General features: G+C 41.0%; 2 protein-coding genes across 2 annotated transcripts in view; one reads left to right on the top strand and one right to left on the bottom strand.

Moving 5' to 3' along the window:
- Window positions 1-20,947, top strand: part of LOC112068804 (zinc finger protein 91-like) — an 83,938-nt gene that overhangs the window by 30,768 nt on the left and 32,223 nt on the right. The window contains exons 4-5 of the mRNA XM_024136012.2: window positions 7,123-7,937; window positions 9,070-9,145. Of these exons, the coding sequence (XP_023991780.2) occupies window positions 7,123-7,937; window positions 9,070-9,145 (891 nt within the window). The remainder of the gene's footprint in view (window positions 1-7,122; window positions 7,938-9,069; window positions 9,146-20,947) is intronic.
- LOC112068803 (zinc finger protein 3 homolog) overlaps window positions 17,609-20,947 on the bottom strand; it is a 10,799-nt gene continuing 7,460 nt past the window's right edge. Inside the window, exon 2 of the mRNA XM_024136011.2 lies at window positions 17,609-20,005. Within this exon, the coding sequence (XP_023991779.1) occupies window positions 18,414-20,005 (1,592 nt within the window). The 3' untranslated portion in view covers window positions 17,609-18,413. The remainder of the gene's footprint in view (window positions 20,006-20,947) is intronic.

Genomic DNA, 20,947 nt, shown 5'->3' with positions numbered 1-20,947 from the left:
GAACACTTAAACAACACAATGTAACTCCAAGTCAATCACACTTCTGTGAAATCAAACTGTCCACTTAGGAAGCAACACTGATTGACAATAAATTTCACATGCTGTTGTGCAAATGGAATAGACAAAAGGTGGAAATTATAGGCAATTAGCAAGACACCCCCAATAAAGGAGTGATTCTGCAGGTGGTGACCACAGACCACTTCTCAGTTCCTATGCTTCCTGGCTGATGTTTTGGTCACTTTTTGAATGCTGGCGGTGCCTCATCTAGTGGTAGCATGAGACGGAGTCTACAACCCACACAAGTGGCTCAGGTAGTGCAGCTCATCCAGGATGGCACATCAATGCGAGCTGTGGCAAGAAGGTTTGCTGCACATTTGTGGCCTGCTGAGGTCATTTTGCAGGGCTCTGCAGTGCTCCTCCTTGCACAAAGGCGGAGGTAGCGGTCCTGCTGCTGCTGGTTGTTGCCCTCCTACGGCCTCCTCCACGTCTCCTGATGTACTGGTCTGTCTCCTGGTAGCCCTCCATGCTCTGGATACTACGCTGACGACACAGCAAACCTTCTTGCCACAGCTCGCATTGATGTGCCATCCTGGATGAGCTGCACTACCTGAGCCACTTGTGTGGGTTGTAGACTCCGTCTCATGCTACCACTAGAGATGAAAGCACCGCCAGCATTCAAAATGACCAAAACATCAGCCAGGAAGCATAGGAACTGAGAAGTGGTCTGTGGTCACCACCTGCAGAATCACTCCTTTATGGGGGTGTCTTGCTAATTGCCTATAATTTCCACCTTTTGTCTATTCCATTTGCACAACAGCATGTGAAATTTATTGTCATCAGTGTTGCTTCCTAAGTGGACAGTCCTTTATTTTTTTGAGCAGTGTATATAGTGAAAACAATAGTGGTCCTAAAACGGAACCTTGAGGAACACTGAAATTTACAGTTGATTTGTCAGAGGACAAACCATCCACAGAGACAAACTGATATCTTTCCGACAGATAAGATCTAACCAGGCCAGAACTTGTCCGTGTAGACCAATTTGGGTTTCCAATCTCTCCAAAAGAATGTCCATACTGTCTCTACACACCACCATATGCATACTGTATATAGTTACACTGAGTCTACAAAACATTAGGAACACCTTGCAATATTGAGTTGTACCCCCCCCCTGCCTTCAGAACAGTCTCAATTCGTCAGGACATGGGCTCTACAAAGTGTCTAAAGAGTTCCACAGGGATGCTGGCCCATGTTGGCTCCAATGCTTCCCACAGTTGTGTCAAATTGGCTTTATCCTTTGGGTGGTGGACTATTCTTCATACACACAGGAAACTGTTGAGTGTGAAAAAAAACAGCAGTGTTGCAGTTCTTGACGCACTCAAACCGGTGCGCCTGGCACCTACTACCACCTACTACCATACCCTGTTCAAAGGCACTTCAATATGTTGTCTTGCCCATTCACCCTCTGAATGGCACACATACACAATCCATGTCTCAATWGCCTCAAGGCTTAAAAATCCTTMTTTAACCTGGCTCCTCTCCTCAATATTAGGAAGGTGTTCTTAATGTTTTGAATACTCWGTTTATTTATCTGCTGAYGATTTGTCTATCTGGTAAAAAATCACTAATACAGGTCCCCTCCTCCCTCTGGTGGTATGGATAACCTTGTAATTATGTCTCCAGAGAAACCTGGAGTCAAATGAAGGTCCTATTTCTCAAATTACTATAGGCGGAATTAGATGTTTTGGCTGGGGTCAAAATGACTCCAATGGACCTTTTTTTTTTACAAAGTCCATATTGATACAGAAACATGAAACAATAATTAAGATTCATGAAGAACAAGTTGATTGACAAAGTCATGAAACATTTGAAGAATTGAATAAACCATTGGACTATGATAAAAAATATTCCTCAAGGTTAAAAGAATAGCCACTATTACCACATTAACTGGGCATGATTAAATAGTTGTCTTTGTCAYAAAAARCWGATTGAAATGGGATATAGGCAGGGGCATAACATAGCCCAGCTTCTAGACAGACATTGTATTTGCTTCAGACAGGAAGTAGAACGAAGAGAGTGGGCGCAAACTAGGATTGCACATTTTGGGGAATATACAGAGAAAACTTTCCATGTGAATTAACAGGAAATATATTTCCAAATAATATTATTACCATTTAAATGTAGATGTTTTATGCATTGGATATATTTATCATATCATATGGAGACAGAAAAATAAACATTTTACCTTTTCATAAATAGACATAATTGCAAATGATTAAATCCTTCCAATAGCAATAAATAAATACTATTATTATTATATATATATATTTTTTTTTGAATTTAACTTTAATTAAATGAGTTGACTCTTCACATGGGATGATTTCACTGAACAACAAAAGAAAGGGAATATTGAATGATCCCGAATGATACATCACGTCTCCCAAAAACGTTTTCAACATACATCTGTAAAATGATAGTCTAGAAACTAAAGCTTTGGTTGTCTTCCTCTCAGGCTTCCATGTCTTCTCCCTGGAMYTCCTCAATGTCCACCTCTTGAACATCAGACTCTGAGGCCCCATCTTCACTGTCACTTTCCAACCTAGTTGAGGATGGCTCGKTGTCAGGCTCAAAAAGCCTCAAATTTGCCCGGATGGCCACCAATTTTTCAACCCTTGTATTGGTCAGCCTGTTGCGTGCTTTGGTGTGTGTGTCCGCACACAAGGACCAATTGCACTCTGATGTTGGTGGGATTTGGAGGATGATGTTGGCAACAGGGGAAAGAGCCTCAGATCCACAAAGTCCCTTTCACCAGGTGGGCTGATGAGATATGTTGGCAAGACTGCCATATTGCATCTCCATCCCAAAGCCCTTGCTTGAAAGTGTACAGTCGCCAGACTGTGCCAAGAACCTTGGCCCATCCCAGGCCAGGTGGGGCGACACGGTAGTGATGACACAATAGGCCTTTGTTGATTTCAGCACCAGAATAGGATGCTCTTGCCAGCATACTTGGGGTCCAACAACTTCAGGCAGAAGTCTTCACGCTTTTTCATGTATTTTCAGAACTGCAGTTTCCTCTGCTTAGAGCAACAGTGCAGTGGGCAGGGCAGTACGGATTTCTTCTCTTACAATCTGCAAGCAGTCTGAACATCAGACAGGATGGCATTGTTTCCCTCAATCCATGCAATGGCTCTGCTATAGGTTTCAAGGAGTTTTCAGCTCTTACCACTTCTCTCCCAAATACATAATCCAGGAGGATCCTCTTGATGGAGGCGGCCATATCGGCAGACTTGAGATATGGGCCATTTCTGGAGAGATCTCCTTCCCTCCGGAGACTGTAAATGATCTGACAAAACCACCACGGGTGTTGCTGGGCAGCATACAATGTGGTGGCTCTTTATTCTTCTCACTTTGCTTGGTGAGGTAGATTGCCTGCTATAAACTGATGATCTTCACATTACAGACAATTCCTTGGCTCTCTTCAATGCTTGAAAGGCAGCACTAGCCAAATATTTGATGTGAGGGTGGACTCCCTCCACTTTGACGCATGCTTCATGTTCGCAGCATTGTCTGTCCCACGTGCAAATACCTTCTGTGGTCCAAGGTCCATTGACGGCCTTCAAGCTCATCTGCATGTGAGACCGGGTGTGTCTGTTGTTCCTTGTGGTCTGTGCTCTTGTAGATACTGGTTTAGGGGTGGAGATGATGTAGTTAATTATTCCTTGCCCACGAACATTCGACACCCATCAGAGATTATTGCAATACAGTCTGCTTTCCTTATGATTTGCTTGACCTTCACTTGAACTATCTGAACTCTGCATCCAGCAAATTAGTAGATAAAGCATGGTCTGGTTGAGGGGTGTATGCTGGGTGAAGAGGATTGGAAAATCTTCCAATACAACATTGCCTGTGAGCATCAGAGGTGAAACTAGTTGCATACACAGCTCAAGCAAGACATTCATCAGCATTTCTCTGACTACGTTCCTCCATTGAGTCAAAAAACTTCTGATTCCAGGAGGACCATGAGCTGTTGCTATCGATAAGGTGTCTGATTCATMATTTTCACCTCGAATRGAAGTAGAGGGACTTTTGTCAGAAGTTGCTTGTTGTGAGYGCTGGGGAACTTTATGCACTTGGCCAGATGATTCTACATCTTTGTTGCATTCTTCACATATGATTTGGCACAGTATTTGCAAATGTACACAGCTTTTCCATCTACATTAGCTGCAGTGAAATGTCTCCACAAATTAGATAGTGCCTGTGCCATTTTCCTGTAAAGATGAGGAAAAAATGAGTAACATTTTTTCCATGTATAGGTAAATACAGATAAATGTTTTAAAATGAAACATGTATGGCTCAAGCAAGCTAAAACCCACATGGTAGCAAAAGCTAACTAGCAGAAATTGTTAAAAAGTTAGAAATGACTTAAACACACTTTGCTGTAGGCTACTAGTTTTACTACTTTACTAGTTAACAAAAAATTATGTATGTCATATAAAATATATTCACCCCATCCAGTATTGTAGTCAAAACTTACCAGAAAGCACGTAGTCCTTGGCTCAGACAGYGTAGTAGTGTGGGCTCAATAGCATCTCATTAGTGTGCAAGATCTTGAGAATCAGCTGCACATGTGATGGAAGAATACAATGTGCATGCAGAGGGTTGCAATTCCATTGAATTGGGGATTGTTTAACCAAAATATGCCACAAGATCTAGAATTGCCTTGTGTATCCCACAAAAAAAGGTTCACTGTTATAAACTAACTTTTTTGATGAAATTAAGCAAAATTCCCCAAATTCCCGGGCTTAACTCCCCATGGAAAATTTCCCGGAAAGTTTCTGACCCTTTGCAACCCTAGTGTAAACATTAACATCCATGTCTGGTTTTGGTTTGGAGGAGGGGAGTGGGGTGTGTTAGCATCTAATAATGAATTATTTCCTGGGCACCACTCGGCAATAAAAACGACACTTTCCTTATCAGAAACGTCCATCAACCACAGATATACCCTCCAACGGGGGAAAAGCGTTGCCAAACAGGCACAGACACCCGGATGGTAAATACATCCCACAGTGGGCTAGTGTTATACTGCTAGACCGAGATACAGTCTCTGTCTAGAAGTGACCTAGCTATCTGCTAGGCTGTTAGAATACAGTCTCTGTCTAGAAGCTGGCCCTAGCTATCTGCTAGGCTGTATAGAATACCACAGTCTCTGTCTAGAAGCTGGCCCTCGCTTCTGCTTGCTATATAGAATACAGTCTCTGTCTAGAAGCTGGCACCTAGCTATCTGCTTGGCTATATAGAATACAGTCTCTGTCTAGAAGCTGCCCTCGCTATCTGCTTGGCTGTATAGAATACAGTCTCTGTCTAGAAGCTGGCCCTAGCTATCTGCTAGGCTGTATAGAATACAGTCTCTGTCTAGAAGCTGGCCCTCGCTATCTGCTTGGCTATATAGAATACAGTCTCTGTCTAGAAGCTGGCCCTCGCTATCTGCTTGGCGTATAGAATACAGTCTCTGTCTAGAAGATGGCCCTAGCTATCTGCTAGGCTGTATAGAATACAGTCTCTGTCTAGAAGATGGCCCTAGCTATCTGCTAGGCTGTATAGAATACAGTCTCTGTCTAGAAGCTGGCCCTAGMTATCTGCTAGGCTGTATAGCTCTTATAAATGTATAGTTCAAATGTATGATTCAAGTGTTCTATTTAATTATGTGGTATATACAGTGCCTTCACCCATCTACACACAATGAAAACATGTTTTTAGATTATTATTATTTTTTAATTGAAAATGAAACACATTTACATAAGTATTCACACCCCTGAGTCAATACATGTTAGGACCACCTTTGGAGGCGATTACAGCTGAGAGGCTTTCTGGGTAAGTCTCTAAGAGCTTTGCACACCTGGATTGTACAATATTTGCACATTATTCTTTTTTTTAAGTATTCAAACTCTATAAATTTGATAGTTGCTAGACAGCCATTTTCAAGTCTTGCCACAGATTTGCAAGTGTTTCAGGTTATTGTCCTGCTGAAAGGTGCATTCGTCTCTCAGTGTATTCGTCTCTCAGTGTCTGGTGGAAAGCAGACTGAACCAGGTTTTCCTCTAGGATTTTGCCTGTGCTTAGCTCTATTACATTTATTTTTATCCTAAAAAACTCCCTAGTCCTTGCTGATGACAAGCATACCCATAACATGATGCCACCACCACCGTGCTTGAAAATATGAAGAGTGTTGTGTTGGATTTGCTCCAAACATAACGCTTTATATTCAGGACATAAAGTTCATTTCTATGCCTCATTTTTTGCAGTTTTACTTTAGTGCCTTATTGCAAACAGGATGCATGTTTCTGAATATTTGTATTCTGTACAGGCTTTCTTCTTTTCACTCTGTCAATTATGTTAGTATTGTGGAGTAGCTACAGTGCTGTTGATCCATCCTCAGTTTTTTTCCTATCACAGCCATTAAAATCTGTAGCTGTTTTAAAGTCASCATTGGCCTCATGGTTAAATCCCTAAGTGGTTTCCTTCCTCTCCGGCAACTGAGTTAGGAAGGACGCCTGTATCTTTGTAGTGACTGGGTGTATTGATACACCATCCAAAGTGTAATTAATAAATTCACCATGCTGAAAGGGATATTCAATATCTGCTTTTTAAAATGTTTTACTCATCTACCAATAGGTGCCCTTCTTTGCTTAGCTTTGGAAAACCTCCCTGGTCCCTGGTTTCAGTGTTTGAAATTCACTGCTCGACTGAGGGACCTTACAGATAATTGTATGTGTGGGGCAYAGAGATGAGGTAGTCATTTAAGAATCATGTTAAACACTATTACTGCACAAAGGGAGTCCATGCAACTTTTGTGACTTGTGAAGCACATCTTTACTCCTGAACCTATTTAGTTTTGCCGTAACAAAGGGGTTGCATACTTATCGATATTTCAGCTTTTCAATTCTAATTAATTTGTTTAAAAACATCCACTTTGACATTATGGGGTATTGTGTGCCACACAAAATCTAAATTTAATCCATTTTAAATTCCGGCTGTAACACAACAAMATTTKKGGGRAAAGAAGGGGTGTGAATACTTTCTGAAGGCACTTCAGATAACCTCTGCTCCTCCTCTCCTTCCCTCCAGACTCCCTGCAGCTCTCTGTCTCTGAAGAGGAGGTTACCCCTGAGCAGCAGCACTGTGAGCAGGAGTGGAGCCCCAGCCTGGGGCAGGAGGACCCAGAGCCCACAYTGATTATAGACGAAGAGGAGGAACTCAGGACCAGTCAGGAGGAAGAACAGCTTCAAGGGCTGGAGCCTGATATAGAATTCATATTCACTCCTTCCTGTGTGAAAAGTGAATGTGATCAGGAGGACCCACTTTGGTCCTTGACTCTTCCCCAAACCCAGACTGTGGAGAACAGAGAGAGTCACTCTAAACCAGTGGATCTCAAAGCTTTTGGCACTGTGACCCACTTAAAGGGTCTCGACATTCCCTGTGACCTTCCATATAATCGTAACAATGCCTCCAGCCACAGCTCAGCCGTAAGCAGCGACCCAGTAGGGCTTGACATCAGACCACCATTTGATCCCAACGCACCAATGGGGGAACCCTGCATCTGCCCCTTTTGTGGCAAGACCTTCAAACAAAAGGGAAATCTGTCCATGCACATGAAGATTCACACAGGGGAGAAACCTTTCAGCTGCGGTGACTGTGGGAAACGCTTCAATCGCAAGGAGCACTTAACCAGACATATACGCATTCACAGAGGAGAGAAACCATTCAGCTGTCATTTTTGCTGTAAAAGCTTCAATCAGAAAGGGGACCTAAGGAGACACATACTGACTCACACRGGAGAGAAACCATTTAGCTGTGGTGACTGCGGTAAAGGCTTCATTCGCAAGGAACACCTAATTGCACATATACGGACTCACACAGGAGAAGTGTCGGTGTCAAGCAGAGCCTAACCATGCATAAACTGGCAAATAGATCTCTGATGGATTTACTGTCGTAAAACATTGTATGTAAATRAAGTTTGATTTGAATGATGAGGTAATGATCAAACTAGGGGTGCACCGATATGAGATTTTTGGCCGATACCGATAACCGATATTACATTTTTTTGCGGACTTTTAAGCATTCTAGTACAGTTAAAGAGTTAACACACACACATGCACATGGACTCAGTGGTCTAAGGCACTGCATCTCTGTGCAAGAGGCGTCACTACAGTCCCCGGTTCGAATCCAGGTTGTATCACATCCGGCCGTGATTGGGAGTCCCATAGAGCGGTGCACAATTGGCCCAGCGTCATCCTGGTTTGGCCGGGGTAGGCCGTCATTGTGAATAAGAATTTGTTCTTAACTGACTTGCCTAGTTAAATATAGGTTACACACCACACTGACCAAAAAGTTATTTTGTTAGCATTTACGTATGTCCCCATTACCAGTAAAACATCATCAAAACCTATTTCTTTCACTTACTTGCTGTGCTGTTTCGTTAATTTGTTCAGTAGTTTCATTCTCAACCAGAATTTCATCATACATGTATTACGTATTATTATGTATACATGGTTATGAGAATGAAACTACTGAAGTGTAGTTTCAGCTGTCTGTCCGTGGCCTCTCTTCCTCGGTGCGCAATGTCACTGTGTCTGTTTCCATCTTGTCCAGCTGTGTCTGTAACATTTCATGTAAACCCTGTTTCTTTGTCTGCATCGAGGTAGCGGTCCTTGTACCTAGCATCGAGCATGGTGGCGACACAGTAAAGAGGCTCAGAGAGAATGCCACCGAATCCCTTGTTCACAGCCTCTAGTAGAGTACTTTTGCAAGTTTTAACCCCACGGTCTGTGTTGGCAGTTTTGTTGAGCAGGCGTTTAAATGCCATGACAGAGGGTATCACGTCTGCTACAGACGCTGTTGATGAGCTTATTTCTCGAGTCAGTTGTTCGAATGGAGCTAGGAATGTGTTCAAGTTTCAAACATGTTCTCAAATGCCATTGAAATGGCAGCAGCGGTATGACAACCAGCACATTCTTGAGGTAGCAGTATAGCTTTTCTCAATTCGAAATCCTCGTSGACCCACTGTGCTGTCAGWCTCAGCAGGCTCATGGGGCTGACATCGCTGGTCCAAATGTCAGTYGTGAAGCTAAAAGCAGTGACGCTCATAGATGTACRTTTCAACAATACTGTGTAACWCCGGTAGGGCAACATCTGAAAAATAGTGTGTACCCGGGGCTCGACCAGTCGGCGAAAGCCAACATCATCCACGACAGAGGACGGTTGATTGTCAAAGGCAATGAATTCCATTATCTTGGCGTTAATGGATTTCACCTTTGAGTTGTCTCGCTGAAATGTTCTTACTCTTTCAAATGACTGCTGGACTTCAACTTGTTTAGTTGTTGGAAGTGTGTGTTTAGTATTTTTCTGGTTTTGTTTTTGGTGTAGCGCTGTATTTTTCGTGGCGTCATTATATCATCTACCTACGTTATATAGGTATGCACGTCAGCTTTGACATCGGTTTTACACACCGGCGTTAAACTAGACATCGGGCCGATGTTGGCATTTTCAGCTAATATTGGCCGATTCCGATATGCTCACCGATTATATCGTGCACCCCTAGATCAAACAGTACAGAGTATTGTAGAAAATTCACAGTTCTGCTGTACAAAGTCTGTTTAATTTTTCCCTTCATTAGAAACATGAATATCTGGTTGTTGGATTTGGAATGTCTCTCAAGGTGATGACATAATGGTCTCTAAGGTGATGACATAATGGTCTCTCAAGGTGATGACATAATGGTCTCTAAGGTGATGACATAATGGTCTCTAAGGTGATGACATAATGGTCTCTAAGGTGATGACATAATGGTCTCTAAGGTGATGACATAATGGTCTCTAAGGTGATGACATAATGGTCTCTCAAGGTGATGACATAATGGCCGGGCTGTTGTAATTGATACATTAAATTAAATAAATTCCATTTGTCCAAGAGTATTTCTCATAAATTCATAAAATAATTGATTATCTCAGATCATCCTATAGTTATGATAACCAATGTTTGTCAACATGTAGTCATTGTTTCCCTTTCCTACTGGCCTGTAGGCTGCCTTGCACAGTAGTAAACCCCCATCCAGCTGGCTACGCTATTTTGCGTTTCTGGGCTCGTCACCCACTGACTAGAACCAATAAGCTTTCTAAAATTCATTGACCAAAACACAGCTTGTGTTGAGTAAATAAAGACCCACTGACTGACCAGTAGGCTACCCAACTCTCATTCGACGCAAAATGGCTAAACCTACAATTGTTGCCTGTGTTTATTAAATGAGCGTTTATCAGCGGCTGTTGTGGAGATTTTCGGGGCAGTTGAGAAAACGGTAGTGGAGTACCAGGAGGAGAATGATCGGCTACGGAGACTGCTGCGGATCACACCGGAGAATCAACTATGTAGAATAGGTACGTATGTTGATACTGATAACTAGCTATAGTTCTACTCAATAAACTGTTTAGGCAAACAGTGATCACCATTTTTAAAGAAGAGTTTAATGTAAATTCACCATACATGTTTAAAAAGTTGTCTGTCACAAAAACCTTTGCCCTTCTGACTTCAATGTGTTTCATTGGAGACATTGAATCTTGTTTTTGTTTAGCTGAGGAAATTTTGTCTTAAGTATAAAACGGTCTATCTAAAAACAATTTATCCTTGATGGCTATACGGTTTTGGAAACCTCAACACTCAACTTAATTATCATCCCAAAATAACTTTCTCAATACAAAAGATTCAAGCCAACGTTTTAATTCCCTCCCTTTCTTCCATTAGCTCAGAAAGTAGCATAGTTCAGGACAGGGTTGCCAGGTTAAGTAAACATTTTTTGCCAAATGACGACTGAAAACCCGCCCAAAAGGCTTACAAACTAGCCTAAAAATTTTTCACATAACATTGTCGAGCCAAATAAGAAGGAATATCGTAGTAACGACGTTAAATGCAAAATTCGGTTTTCCTCAAAATAGTTATTGGGAGCTATGTCATGATGTAATAAAGGAATTTGAATGTGGCAAGAGAAATTATAAATCGCCCTTACTAAACTCGCCAGATCATTTTCCATCAATGGATGTCGATTTAACTTATTCTGACTGTTCTGATTAAGCAATAAGGCCCTAGGAGCTGTGGTATATGGTCAATATAGCATGGCTAAGGGCTGTTCTTATGCATGACGTAACATGGAGTGCCTGGATACACCACTTAGCCGTGGTATATTGGCCATATACCACAAACCCCGGGGGTGCCTTATTGCTATTATAAACTGGTTACGAACATAATTAGAACAGTAAAAAGTTTTTTTTTTGTGTAAATATATGGTCTAACATAAACGGGTGGTTCAAGCCCTGAATGCTGATTGGCTGACAGCCTTGGTATATCAGACCATATACCACGGGTATATGCGACTCAACCCCAGTTCTCTTCGTGTTCAGTGACAGCGGCAATAACGTTTTTTTTKGTTTTCTGCTCATAACACACCGTGGCCGTTAGAAGAGTGTGAAATTACAAGTTATTAGATCTGATGGGTTCTGACTTCTAAACTTGAAAATATGAAATATCCTTATTCATGTTACTGGGGGAGAGAGGGGAATGTAGAATGTTTACATTCTGTCAGAATATGTTATTGTTAGCCATCGGGGATCCTATGGGAAGGAGAAGAGACACAGTCTGGTACCAGTCACCATGACAGTCTTGAGTTGGGGAGGAGTGAGCACTTTGGGGCCTGAGGTCAGGTCAGATGAAGTGAGGAAGAACAGATATCACTAAAGTTCTGTCTAGCATCAGATGTGTAAGGAGATTCAGCAGAGGAGAAAGGGATAAATACCAGTACTTGTGTGAATATGTCTTGGTCTTATGCAGCTGTGTGACCCAGTGGGTGAATAAACTTGGTTTGAGTTTTAATAATCGTCCGTGAGTTTTTACTCTTTATTTACAACTGAACAGATCATTAGATTGATACGCGTGAGTGCACACACACACCTGCACGCATACAAACCCAAAGCGCCCGTCTCTACCTATGTATGTAACCACGGTTCCTCCTGAAAATAATCTGTGGCACATTTTCCAGGTCCTAATACTTATAATTCTATGGTTATTATGTGCTAAAAGAGCAAGGATTTCCTTGTTACTAAAGCCAATTCTAAAGTATAGTTTCATCAAGTCATGTAACTCAGGCATTTCAACGGTGGCGTGCCCAGCAATAGGGAGCCAGGCAGACATGCATTTAACCAAATCCCCTCTTAAAATAGAACTGCAACTTTATTTCCTTGAAATTTTGCAACTTTTCTCAAAATATTGCCCCTTTATTCTCAAAATATTGCCCCTTTATTCTCGAAATATTGCCACTTTATTCTCCAAATATTGCCCCTTTATTCTCCAAATATTGCCACTTTATTCTCCAAATATTGCCCCTTTATTCTCCAAATATTGCCATTAAAAATTCTCCAATATTGCCACTTTTTATTTCTCAAATTTGCCACTTTATTCTCCAAATTGCCCCTTTATTCTCCCCCAAATATTGCCGCTTTATTCTCCAAATTTTGCCCCTTTATTCTCCAAATATTGCCTCTTTATTCTCCAAATATTGCGAATTTATTCTCCAAATATTGCCCCTTCATTCGCAAACATTTTTATTTATTTAATTCTCAAATATTGCCCTTTATTCTCCAAATATTGCCCCTTTATTCTCCAAATATTGCCCTTTATTCTCCATATTGCCACTTTAAATATCTCCCAATATTTGCCACTTTATTCTCCAAATTTGCCCTTTATATTCTCCAAATATTGCCACTTTATTTCTCCAAATATTGCCCTTTATTCTCCAAATATGCCCTTATTCTCGCAAATATTGCCACTTTATTCTCCAAATATTGCCACTTTATTCTCCAAATATTGCACTTTATTCTCCAAATATTGCCCCTTTATTCTCCCAAATATTGCCCCTTTATTCTCCAAATATTGCCCCTTTATTCTCCAAATATTGCCCCTTTATTCTCCAAATATTGCCCCTTCATTCGCAACATTTTATTTTAACTTTATTCTCCAAATATTGCCACTTTAATTCACTATTTTATTTCAACTTTATTCTTGAAATAAAGTTCTGCATTTAACCCGATTTTAGTATGTAAATCTTGGTGGGGCAAAATCAATGTTGTTGATGCATGCATGCCAGCTACATGGGACATTCTTACAGTATTCTCCCTGTACACCAAGTCAGAACTGTAGGATAAATAAAAGGGGGCATACGGTGCATTTGGAAAGTATTCAGACCCCTTTTTCCACATTTTGTTATGTATTACAGCCTTATTCTAAAATTGATTTAAATGGTTTTTTTCCCTCATCAATCTACACACAATACTCMAATTTTTGCAAATGTATAAATAAATAAACTGAAATATCACATTTACATAAGTATTCAGACTCCTTACTCAGTACTTTGTTGAAGCACCTTTTCCCATTCTTCTCAGCAGATCCTCTCAAGCTCTGTCAGGTTGGATGGGAAGCATCTCTGCACAGCTATTTTCAGGTCTCTCCAAGGCTCTGGCTGGGCCACTCAAGGACATTCAGAGACTTGTCCCGAAGCTACTCCAGCGTTGTCTTGGCTGTGTGCTTAGGGTCGTTGTCCTGTTGGAAGGTGAACCTTCGCCCCATTCTGAGGTCCTGAGCGGTCTGGAGAAGGTTTTCATCAAGGATCTCTCTGTACTTTGCTCCATTTATCTCTCCCTCGATCCTGACTAGTCTCCCAGTCCCTGCCGCTGAAAACATCCTGTGGTGGAAATGTAATATTCATGACATACTAACTGTTTAATTCGACATCCTATGCTGTTTTTACTTAGAGAATTGTCTATTGTTATATGTTTGTATTTTTACTGATACAAACTTGTCTTTTGTGACTTAGTCATAAATCTGAGCGTACAGATTTATGAGCCGCTTGCGTGCGACCTCAATATGTGACCTCCTGTATTTACAATCGGCAGGAATTTAGCTATATGGGAAGTTCAGGGAGGAACAGAGTGGTGGCGATTAGAGGTCAACCGATTATGATTTTTCAACGCCGATACCAATACCGATTTATTGGAGGACCAAAAAAGCCGATACTGATTAATCTGCCGATTTTTTTTATTAGGTATTTCTTTATTTGTAATAATGACAATTACAACAATACTGAATGAACACTTTTATTTTAACTAAATATAATGCCCAAATAAATAATGAAACATGTTCAATTTGGTTTAAATAATGCAAAAACAAAGTGTTGGAGAAGAAAGTAAAAGTGCAGTATGTGCCATGTAAAAAAGCTAACGTTTAAGTTCCTTGCTCAGAACATGAGAACATATGAAAGCTGGTGGTTCCTTTTAACATGAGTCTTCAATATTCCCAGGTAAGAAGTTTTAGGTTGTAGTTACAGGAATTATAGGACTATTTATCTCTATACCATTTGTACCTTTGACTATTGGATGTTCTTGTAGGCACTTTAGTATTGCCAGTGAAACAGTATAGCTTCCGTCACTCTCCTCGCACCTACCTGGGCTCGAACCAGGAACACATCGACAACAGCCATCCTCGAAGCATTGTTACCCATCGCTCCACAAAAGCCGCGGCCCTTGCAGAGCAAGGGGAACAACTACTTCAAGGTCTCAGAGCGAGTTACGTCACCGATTGAAACGCTATTAGCGTGCACCCCGCTAACTAGCTAACCATTTCATATCAGTTACACCAGCCTAATCTCGGGAGTTGATAGGCTTTAAGTCATAAACAGCTCAATGCTTGAAGCACAGCGAAGAGCTGCTGGCAAACGCACGAAAGTACTGTTTGAATGAATGGTTACGAGCCTGCTGCTGCCTACCACCGCTCAGTCAGACTGCTCTATCAAATATCAAATCATAGACTTAATTATAACATAATAACACACAGAAATACGAGCCTTAGGTCATTAATATGGTCAAATCTGGAAACTATCATTTCGAAAACAAAATGTTTATTCTTTCAGTGAAATACAGAACCGTTCCGTATTTTATCTAACGGGTGGCATCCCTAAGTCTAAATATTGCTGTTACATTGCACAACCTTCAATGTTATGTCATAATTACGTAGAATTCTGGCAAATTAGTTCGCAACGAGCCAGGCGGCCCAAACTGTTGCATATACCCTGACTCTGCGTGCAATGAACTCAAGAGAAGTGACACAATTTCCCTATTTTAATATTGCCTGCTAACCTGGATTTCTTGTAACTAAATATGCAGGTTTAAAAAAATATACTTATGTGTATTGATTTTAAGAAAGGCATTGATGTTTATGGTTAGGTACATTCATGCAACGATTGTGCTATTTTTCACAAATGCGCTTTTGTTAAGTCATACCCCGTTTGGTGAAGTTGGTCTTCACACAGTTCGCAACGAGCCAGGCGGCCCAAACTGCTGCATATAGCCTGACTCTGTTGCACAGAACGCAAGAGAAGTGACCCAATTTCCCTAGTTAAAAGAAATTCATGTTAGCAGGCAATAACTAAATATGCAGGTGTAAAAATATATACTTGTGTATTGATTTTAAGAAAGGCGTTGATGTTGAGGTACACGTTGGTGCAACGACCGTGCGAATGCGCTTGTTAAATAACCGTTTGGYGAAGTAGGCTGTGATTCAATGATAAATTAACAGGCACCGCATCGATTATATGCAACGCAGGACAAGCTAGATAAACTAGTAATATCATCAACCATGTGTAGTTAACTAGTGATTATGTTAAGATTGATTGTTTTTTATAAGATACGTTTAATGCTAGCTATCATCTTACCTTGGCTCCTTGCTGCACTCGCATAACAGGTAGTCAGCCTGCCACGCAGTCTCCTCGTGGAGTGCAATGTAATCGGCCATGATCGGTGGCCAAAAATGCCGATTACCGATTGTTATGAAAACTTGAAATCGGCCCTAATTAATCGGCCATTCCGATTAATCGGTCGACCTCTAGTGGCGATATCAGCTATCTTGATCTGTACAGATGAGCTAAAATACTTTTTACAACTCTGTTCCCAGGGGCATGTTTCTGCACATCTGTCACAAAGATAAAATTATGTACTTTCTATAGAAGGAGAGAGACAGCTCTGTTCAGAGAGCTTTCAACTCTGACTATTCTTAGTGATGGTTGGTTGCTTCATTTGTGCAAATCTTATATGTTGTTTGAAAAAAAAATTGCTGTCTCTTCCTATAGAATTTCTCTGACAATTTGGTGACAGCGGGGGGATGGCTACCTCCGCTTGCTGATTGTTCCCGGGGAGACCGAGGTTAACTGCGCGCACGGCCTATGTTAGGTGTGGCAGGGAGCCCCATACTCTGACTAAAAAGGAGCAGAAGGGGACCCACCTCGGACCTGGCAGGAATGTCAGTGAGTGGATACGCCATTCCGAACAGACAAGATAGATTTAAGGGTGAGACTGATTTTCTTATAAACATCATAGAAAATCCTGTTCTGGGAACAGGTTGTGCACATTAGGTCTTTCGTTGGAGCAAAAGATTCCCCTAGTTATAAACTTTCCTGGAGCAGTTATTTCTAGAATCTTTAATTAGGAACTCTGTTGAAACAGGGATATCTTTAATTAGGAACTCTGTTGAAACAGGGATATCTTTAATTAGGAACTCTGTTGAAACAGGGATATCTTTAATTAAAGGAGAAATTCTAGGGCAAACACCCTGTTGGAGCAGGGTGATCTCCGACTAGGATCTTTTTGTTAAAGCAGAAGTATCCTGGTCGGAGACAAGGGTTGTGTTTCTCTGTTGAGAAACGGTTACGAGTTATGTGATCCCAGGGCACAATCCTGAGATGGAAAAAGAAAATATAACTGCAGGTAAAAAAAAGCAACATTGTAAAAGAAAATTAATTATTAATTATTTATTATTATTAAGCTATAAATGTAAACCCTACACGGAAATTTGCATAGGAGAAACTACCATGTGGGTAAATTACATATAATAATTAAGAATATATTTGTGATTTTTTCCCCTTTTTTCTTTATAAAAAAAAAACTATATTTTGAATTAAGAAATGAAGACGTTCCTAATTAAACAATGTTATTTTGTGTGTCTGAGTGTGTGTGTTTATAGTGGAGTTTCACAATGGGAGCCAGAAGCAGTAAGGGAGAACCTTGCCTGCCCGATCTGTTGATTAGACTGTTGAAGGTCATGGCAGATAAATAGGGTAGGGACATTCTGGAACAGGTCCCGCTCCGGCACAAAGTAGCAGAATTTCCTTTAAAAGGCACATTGAGTCATCACTGGCCATTGATATTAGATGAAGAATGAAAATATAATCAGCTGTTTTTAAGAATGTAATTGTAAACCCGATTACACTTTTTTTTTTWAAGTAATCCGGGTTGATTAATTACTTTATTTGTTTGTAATTTGGATGAACTAATCCCTGTTACCTGTAATCTGTTACTACCCAACCCTGAACAATAGTTATCATAAATACAGGATGATCTGGGAAAATCAATTCATCACTCATCAGGAGTCAACTGTATATCATTACTCCATACAAGATCAAATCAATACCATTAATAAGATGCATTAGGGTAAAATTAATTATAAATACACTTGGACAAATGAATGAAGATTTTTTTCAGACAGATTTTTTTTTAATGTATCAATAACATCAGTCAGATAATTCTCTCATCACCCTGAGAGACATTTCAAAACAAACAGATAAAATATATATTTTTTATGATGTGAAAACATCAACAGACTTTAGACAGGATCGGCAGGTAGCCAGGCTGTTAACGGGGGTTGGACCAGTAACCGAAAGGTCGCTGGTTCAAATCCCAGAGCCGACTTGGTGAAAAATCTGTTGATATGCCCTTTGAACAAGGCACTTAACCCTAATTGCTCCTGTAAGTTGTAAGTCGTTCTGTATAAGAGCGTCTGCTAAATGACTAACGTGTAATAGCAGCGGGGTCTACTACAAAGCAGAATCAAGGATTTAGCTGTTGATCTTTGATAAGCAACCAGATATAACTACTGCTTTTCTGGGTCATTTAAAAAAATCTTAAATTTGTGTTTTTTTGTTTGTTGAATCAATTAGACCATTAGATCTGTCTAAAAAATATATTTTTTTAAAAATGATATCAGAATATTTAGGCATGGCCAGCTGGCTAACTCCTGCTTTGTAGTAAATCCCTCAGATTTGTGAGATCCCCATAATACTGGGATGCTACTCTTTGAACATTACCTCATCGTTCAAATTAAAACTTTATTCGTATAAAACGTTTCACAAAAAGTAAATCCATCACACATTCATTTATTTGAAAAACCACAGCGTCAATAATGCAGAGTTGCTTTGTTTTTCTAAGTGTTCACATCCTGTCTTTTAATTCCCATCTGCTATAACCGCAGATCCTCTTTGTCCTAACTAGATTTTAATCCTCATTTTCGTTGTTCTTGTTTTCATCCTGTTTTCTTTCGTTGTGGACGTTATTCACATGCTTCAGCAGATGAGCCTTACGAATGAATCTTTTACCACAGACTGAGCAGCCATGTTGTTTCTCTCCTGTGTGTGTCTGTCTATGCCTACTTAGGTCCCCCTTCTGATTGAAGCTTTTCCCACAGTCACCACAGCTAAATGGTTTCTCTCCTGTGTGAGTCAGTATGTGTCTCCTTAGGTCCCCTTTCTGTCTGAAGTTTTTCYCGCAGTCACCACAGCTAAATGGTTTATCATCTGTGTGAGTCAGTTTGTGCCTCCCTAGGTCCCCTTTCTGACTAAAGCTTTTTCCACAGACACCACAGCTAAATGGTTTCTCTCTTGTGTGAATCAGTTTATGCCTGGTTAGGTTATTCTTGAGGCTGAAGCTTTTCCCACAGTCACCACAGCTAAATGGTTTCTCTCCTGTGTGAATCAGTTTATGCCTGGTTAGGTTATTCTTGAGATTGAAGCTTTTCTCACAGTCACCACAGCTAAATGTTTTTTCTCCAGTGTGAGTCAGTTTATGCAAGTTTAGGGCATCCTTGTGACTGAAGCTTTTCTCACAGTCAACACGGCTTAAAGATTTTTCTCCTTGGTGAATCCTCATGTGCTTGGGCAGAACTCCTTTGTATTTAAAGGTCTTTCCACAAACAGGGCAGGTGCAGGGTTTCCCACTGTGACAGAGTCGGACATGGGCCTTCAGTTGACAGGTGGAGTTGTAGCGTTTTTTGCAGAAGCGGCATTCACTGAGTCTCTTCTTGGTGAGAGTCACATGCCTCTGCAGGTCAGCTTTCAGAGCAAACGTTTTACCACAGTCACGGCAGTGGTGAGTTCTTCTAGATGTGGTGCTGGGTTTGGAACAGTGTTCCTCCAATAGTGGGCTGGGATCCAAWGGTGGGCTGGGATTTAATGGTGAGTTGAGATCCAATAGTGGGCTGGGACCCAATGGTGGGCTGGGATCCAATGGTGAGTTGAGATCCAATAGTGGGCTGGGACCCAATGGTGGGCTGGGATCCAATAGTGGGCTGGAACCCAATAGTGGGCTGGAACCCAATGGTGGGCTGGGATCTAATGGTGAGTTGAGATCCAATAGTGGGCTGGGACCCAATGGTGSACTATTGTCAAGTCCTACTGTGTCGCTGCTTACAGCTGAGCTGTGGCTGGAGGCATTGTTTTGATTATCTGGAGGGTCACAGGGAATGTTGAGACCCTTAATGTGGGTCACAGTGACAAAAGGTTTGAGATCCACTGGTTTAGAGTCACTCTCTCTGTTTTCCTCAGTCTTGKTTTGAGGAAGAGTAAAGGACCAAAGTGGGTCCTCCAGATCACATTCACTTTTCACACAAGGAGGAGTGAAATCTAAATCTATGATATCAGGCTCCACCCCTTGAAGCTGCTCTTCCTTCTGACTGCTCTTCAGGTCCTCCTGTTCCTCTTTAATCTGTGTGGTCTCTGGGTCCTCCTGCCCCAGACTGGGGTTCCACTCCTGCTCACAGTGCTGCTGCTCAGGGGGAACCTCCTCTTCAGAGACAGAGCGCTGCAGGGAATCTGGAGGGAAGGAGAGGAGGAACAGAAGTTACCTATACCAGAGAGGAAGAAGCGAAGCGAGAGGGTTTACTCCGCCAAAAATCTTTCCACGTTAAGCAGATGATTCATTATTACTGAGTGGCTGCAGGATCTTTTCCAGATCTTTAGTCCCCTTCACTAAAAGATCTGGAGCTTCCCGAAGCTTCTTTGCCATTCACTATGTGTCTATTCTACTACATGTAGAGAACACGCTGTTCTGGTGCTCGTTTAATAAAGGTAAATCAGTGTCAACAAGATCAAAGCATTGTACATAACAGAACCCAATTTAATAAAATAAAAAATGATCTTGAGGCCAAATAGTGCGCACCTCTAGGCAAAATACACAGGTAGGCTATGCTACAGCTTTTAAACCCAATCTGCCATAAAAATGTATTCACTTCAAGACAACACAGTAGGATACTTAAAAACAATACTGCATAACTCAGGAAGATCCAAAACGCATATCCCCATGAAATTGACCGAGATCAAACGGTTAACTATGCAGAATGACGCTGCGTGGGATGTTTCACCGGTAAAACTTGGAAGAATTGTGATGCACGATTGAATGTGGTGCTGTTTTAGTCTTTAAAAAGAGAGAAGATAAAATAAGTACTTGTTAACTGCAAACATTTTCCCGACACCCATAATTACTCGTTACATTTTGAATGTTTAGCAGAACAGGAAAATGGTCCAATACACTTGAAGAGAAAATCCCTGGTCATCCCAACAGCATCTGATCTGGCGGACTCACTACACACAAATGTTTTGTTTGTAAATTATGTTGGGAGTGTGGCCCATGCTATACGTAAACTTTTGATACTTTAGTATATTTAAGCAATTACATTTCCTTGTGATACTTAGACAAGTGTATTTAAAACCAAATACTTTTAGACTTTTACTCAAGTAGTATTTTACTGGGTGACT

Source organism: Salvelinus sp. IW2-2015, unplaced genomic scaffold (genome assembly GCF_002910315.2).
Source record: "Salvelinus sp. IW2-2015 unplaced genomic scaffold, ASM291031v2 Un_scaffold741, whole genome shotgun sequence".
NCBI lineage: Eukaryota > Metazoa > Chordata > Actinopteri > Salmoniformes > Salmonidae > Salvelinus > Salvelinus sp. IW2-2015.
This window is presented reverse-complemented; position numbering and strand designations above follow the sequence as displayed.